At 37.0% G+C, this 6000-nt stretch overlaps 1 protein-coding gene across 6 annotated transcripts in view; it reads left to right on the forward strand.

The window, feature by feature from the left end:
- The window catches only part of ttc8 (tetratricopeptide repeat domain 8), a 29135-nt gene extending 23734 nt beyond the window's left edge, over positions 1-5401 (forward strand). For all 6 annotated transcript variants that reach the window (XM_058749850.1, XM_058749848.1, XM_058749851.1 and 3 more), the window contains 2 exons: positions 4808-4891; positions 5108-5401. In XM_058749850.1, the coding sequence (XP_058605833.1) occupies positions 4808-4891; positions 5108-5224 (201 nt within the window). In that variant the 3' untranslated portion in view covers positions 5225-5401. The remainder of the gene's footprint in view (positions 1-4807; positions 4892-5107) is intronic.
- The last annotated feature ends 599 nt before the right edge of the window (positions 5402-6000 follow it).

Genomic DNA, 6000 nt, shown 5'->3' on the forward strand with positions numbered 1-6000 from the left:
TGCTCTTAAAATACTCCCTCATTTTTGGTCATATACAGTGCCCACCAAAAGTATTGGAACAGTAAAGACAAAATTGTTCTGTTGGCTGTGGAGTCAAGACATTTACAAATATGATGAAAAGATGAATATGAGACAAAACTACAGAATGTCAGAATTTTATTATTAGCCGTTTCAATAAATACATGTTTTACCAAATAAAAAGAACAGCACTTTTAGAGTTCATCCCACTCATTGATGTGAGCATAAGTATTGGGACAGTTGAACATAAGGCAGATATAAAAGATTAAAAGCTATTATTTAGTTGCATCCCTTGCGCACAATCCCAGCAGTGAGTCTGTGACCCATAGACATCACCAGACTCTTGCTCTCATGCTTTGAAATACTTTTCCCAGCCTTTAATGAAGCCAATTCCAATTGTTGCTTGTTTTGGGGAGTTTTTGCCTTTACTCTCCTCTTCAGATGGTGAAATTCATGTTCAATCAGATTTAAATCTGGAGATTGATTTGGGCAATCTAAGGGTGTATTCACACCAGGAAAGTCCGATAGTTCACTTGCTTTGGTCCGGACCAAATAGAATGGGTTTTTTTGTTTGTTTGGTGCGGTTCGCTTTCACACTGCCCTTTTTGTAAGTGAACCAGAAATTGTAAACACAACCACACATGTGCAAAGGTCATCCGTTCATTGGACAGAAATTCTCAAGCAGGGAAAAACAGGAAGTGCAAAAACAGGCTAATCATGGAGATCTTTCATAGTGCAATTTTTATTATTTTACTGATTTGCTGTCATGACATAAAAACGCAATATGAAGAAACTTATGAGCATCATATATGAGACAATGTCATACAATGTTGTAATTACGACTTGCCAAAAATAAAATCTATAGATATGAAATACTCAAAGCATATCAAAATGTTAGTTTAAACATTTAACCTAGATAAATGTGCACTAGGTGCATATCCAATCGTTTGTGCAGAGAGTGGAAGCTGAAGCGCGCTTCAGAACATCATACAAATACGCTGTAAATGTTGCTCATAAAGGTAATAATAATACATCGTTCGGAACTGGAAAGGGTATATTTTTATTTGTGTGCACTCACAATATCAAGAAAACATGCTTTTCTAAAATAAAGAAAACTAATAGGATGCGCTTCCCGTAACTCAGTGACAGTTTTCCTTACAGACATGATGAATATATCTATAGAAAGCTTTGAATTTCTACAAAAACTAAATAAATAATATCCAAAACAAAAACTCTTTCATTATAATCCGTAAATATGCATTTCTTTCTAAAGGCGCGTCCAATGAGGAGATGGCGAGTCAGGATTTTTAACTTCATCTTTGTGACACTAACTCAGAAAACACTAGTTTATTAACCCTTTAAAACCTAAGGGTAAAATAGGTCATTTTCACACATTTTGTTCATTTGACTGTAAAATTCTAACAGAATGTGCTATTTTCAAGTGCAAGGTGTCAATTTTTTCAGAAAACAAATGGCTTTCAAAAAAGTACAGTTTTTGACCATTAATCTTGTGTTTTGAGTTTGTAAACAGAATTTAAATAGACAAAAATAAAAAAAACTGATTTTTTTTTTTTTATTTAGAAAAAAAAGAGAAAAATCATAATCGAAATAATCCAACTTCTTACTTCAAAATTCAACTATAATACATATATACAAGTATTTTTGGGACACTGGGTTGCACAGTTTTCATTCAGGAGGCTTTTTTGTTCATACACGCACACATTTACACATGCATGTACATGCATACACCCATTCATTTACATGCACGGACTCATTATAGCGACGCACACACCACATGTGAAAAAGTCTCACTCAGCCTGCTCCCAAAGTCTCATCAAAAATCATCCTAATCGACTCATATGCTGTTTACTCCTGCTTGACCATGTTTTTGTTCATTTTGTTTATTATTTTATGCAATAACAAACTCCGCGCTCCCTATCTCTCCATTGTAATTCTCCCTTCCCGCTCTCCCGGAAATCTGCCGTCATTTGTTGACGGAGCGCAAGAAATTACCGTAATAAGCCATATATTGCTGAAAAGCGCATGTTGTCTGCGATCAGGAGCAATTTGAATTATTTTGATAGTGCAAACGGTAGAAGAGTTATGGTAACATGAATACAGCTTGGTCTGATGTGTCGGCGCCGACACAGCCGGTTTAAAAGGGTTAATAAATAAGAGGGAAAACGAACTCTAGTACGATTCAACTGAACTAAATGACTTTCCATTTCTTTGCCCTGATAAACTCCTTGACTGAACTGGCAGGGTGTTTTGGGTCATTGTCCTGATGCAATATGAAGCACTTCCCAATGAATCTGGTGGCATTTTCTTGAATATTGGTAGGCAAGATGCTTTGGTACCCTTCCAAATTCATTCTACTACTGTCATCATACATTAAGTCATCAGTAAAGTTGAGAGGCCTGTTCCAGAGGCAGCCGTGCGTGCCCATGTCATGACACCACCTCCACCATGCTTTACAGATGAGGCTGTATGCTTGGGATCATTGCAGTTCCCTTTTTTTCTCCACATTTTTGTTTTCCCATCACTTAGATAAAGGTTCATCTTTGTCTCATCGGTCCATAAACACAGTTATAAAACTCTTCTGGCTCACCTTTGTGCTTTTTTGCAAACTCTAATCTTGCCTTTCTATTTCTGGAGCTGGTCAGAGGTTTGTATCTTGCTGTGTAGCATCTGTAATTCTGTGTCAAAGTCTCCTGAGGACAGTAGATTGTCAGAGCATCACCCCAGCTTTCTGGAAGTTGTTGGTGATTTTACAGACACGTCTTTTAGGATTCATTTTCACAGCTTTTATGATTCGTCTGCCATCAACTACTGTTGTTTTCTCAGCCGATCAGGTCGTTGTTGGTTGCTGGTGTCGCTGGTTGTTTCCAAACTCTTGATTTCTCCATGCTCTTTGTTTTTGCTAGAGCTCTAATTGACTTCCTCTTTTCTTTTAGCATCCAAATTGCTTGCTTTTCTCTCAAAGTCAGCTCCCTCATCTTCATCCTGGTTTGTGTGTATCATCATCGAATGCAAGATTCAGAATGCAGAAGTAATGGATATAATTGATTCGGCATATTCCCTGCTTTTAATATCTGAAGAATTAATGCAACCGGACACAGCTGATCACTTAGAAAGACCTGTGAGGCAGCTGTCCCAATACTTATGCTCACATCAAATAGAGGGATGAAACTCTCTAAAAGTGCTGAACTTCTTAGCTGGTAAAACATCTATGTGTTGAATCACCCAATAATGAAATGTGACATTCTGTAGTTTTGTCTCATATTCATCTTTTAATCATATTTGTAATTGTCTTGAATCCACAGCCAACAGAGCAATTTTGTCTTTACTGTTCCAATACTTTTGGAGGGCATTGTACCTTTCGAATCTGTGAAGACTCTACGTTTATTTTAAAGATGCACCAATCGACTGGCCAGGGACCGGAATTAGGCAATTTTCCACATGATCAGCCCGGACCGGTGACCAGCCGGTCAGTCTGCCGATTCCAAGCCGCTTGAGTGCTTATTAGGCTATGTAGGCAATTAAAGCCTCATTATTATGATTTAAATTGTTTATTGATAAACGTGTGTTTAGTCGTGTAATGCATAAAATGAACGACTACTGGTCGACCAGAAAAATCTTTAGTTGAGGACAGCCCTAGTATTTAATGAGTCACACTATGTGCGGTGTGAGCACCAAACCGAATCTCCAGGCGCTCTCATGAGAACCAGACCGAGAAACTGATCTGCACCCCTGATTATACTTCAGTACACTGAAGTAGTAAAATTTGTTATAATAGTCATTTTATAATAAATCCAAAAGCAAAACATAAGAACATGATCGTCTTTGTCATCATTCTCACCCTTGATGAGTTTCATCTCTGTATACTGAAATGCAAAATAAATAATCTATAGCTAAAGATATAGCAATGTTTGAATGAATCACTATTATATAAACAAAGCAAATTAATATAAAACATCTATTTCTAGATTCACCGGTGTGAAAGCATTTTTAGAGTTCAAGATTTGTTAATTCTCTTTAACTTTTATTTAATTGATAAAAGTGTAAAGAAAAGATTTCCATTGTTTTCACTGACCAACTTAAATGTAATTTGTATCACACGGCTGCAACACATTTCACAAAAAGTTGGGACAGTTCTTTAAGTTTATGGTTCCTCCAGTGTTTTGGCATCATGTAGCCAAAGTCTGGTGTGATTCCCCTTGTAGGAGTAGTTAAAAAAAAAATCAACATTCAGACCAAAATAGCTGACTCCCTGTTTTTGAGCATGTTAAGGAGCCCACTTTGAAGTCCATTTTGTCAAGTGGACGAGGAAAGTTTATATGGACAGACCCTCGACTCAAGCCCTCAATTTTGACCGATGGAGCGGATTCATATGCACACTTTAGGCAGCTCTAAATACCACAGTGATTGTGATGTCACAGCAGATAAATAGTGCTTTATTTTATTCGTGTAAATTTTATATTTTCTCCAACAGCCCAAGCATACCTATAGTCATATAGAATTATGCACCAGACAAATTCATAAGGGGAAAAATGTAATTAATAAATCTGTTGCATAGCAACTTCTGCCAGTAGTGGCACTCGCACAATGTAAGCAATGACAACATCTGAGACGGAGGGAAGTTAGCAAAGGAAGGCCATAAAAAAAAAAGTGAAGTGGATCGCACCCCAGAAGCAGGATTGTTCACCCTGTAATACATTTACTAGAAAGACATTAGGATTAGGGTTAGGATGGGCAACTTGTCTCATGAAAGACTTTTGTTTTGGTACAGGCGAAAGCTTTTCTGCAGACTGCTGCTTCTTTGTCTCCTCACATGTATGAGCCGCATTTTAACTTTGCCACTCTCTCTGATAAGGTATGACTCTCAACCCTGATGTGTGCTATTCTCTCTTTTTTTTAAATTACAATATTGCTCCTGGTTAAATTATTTTATCTAAATAAAATGACAAAATCAAAGCTATGTTTTCATCTCTAACTTACAAAATAAATGTATATTTTCATGCTTTTTTCGGCTAAATAAATAAAGTGTTTTATTACTTTATTTTAACTGACATTTCTGTGTCACTCAAAGGTGGGCGATCTTCAAAGTAGCTACATGGCTGCTCAGAAGTCAGAGGATGCTTTTCCTGAGCATGTGGACACTCAGCAGATCCTGAAAAACCTCAGGCAACATTTTGCCACTCTATGAGACGACTTAACAGTTATCACATCACTGTTTAGGGTTAAACATGACCTGCAAGGATTGTAGCTAGATAGATATATGTATATATAGACATATTCTGCCTGACATTGCCTGAATACAGTTTTTATAATTAAAAAAATATATAAAAATGATAATAAAAATTGCATTGTTTTTTTTCCAAAACTTTGCTGTAACTTGCCTCTTTTTTTGGGGGGATTTATTTTACTTTTTCCTTTCCTTTTTTAAAATTTTTATTTATTTTTTTTGCTTCACTGATTTACGCAGCGTTTTAGTGAGGCAGGATGACCGCGGTCAAGCCAGAGCCGCCACCTGGATTCTGCTGCATTTCTGTTTGTGGTATTACGCTACAGATACACGAAGCGGCCAAAAAGGTGACGAAGACCTATATTTCAGCGGTTATTAATTAAATGTGCCCCAAAACACGAAAAACTATTAAAAAGCATATGAATATTGGACATTATAAAAGATAGTTATATTATGTTCAAATATATATACCCAGCAAGCAATAGTTTTGGTTTCATTTCTTTGATATGTTAGGGTGACCATATATCCTCTTTTCCCCAGACACGTCTTCTTTTTGGACCTTTCTAAATCGCCCAAAATGTCCGGGATTCGGGTGTTTTCTTAAACCCGCTCCCGCTGAATTTCTGACCATGCCGCCTGCTCCCGCAACATGTGTTTCGCTCCCGCGATTTTCAAGTCCACTCCTTTAAACATTCTAATATTGTATGTAATTTTGGTGCTATCTGTATGAGGTGTAT

The sequence above is a fragment of the Onychostoma macrolepis genome, chromosome 17 (genome assembly GCF_012432095.1).
Source record: "Onychostoma macrolepis isolate SWU-2019 chromosome 17, ASM1243209v1, whole genome shotgun sequence".
In the NCBI taxonomy this organism is placed as follows: domain Eukaryota; kingdom Metazoa; phylum Chordata; class Actinopteri; order Cypriniformes; family Cyprinidae; genus Onychostoma; species Onychostoma macrolepis.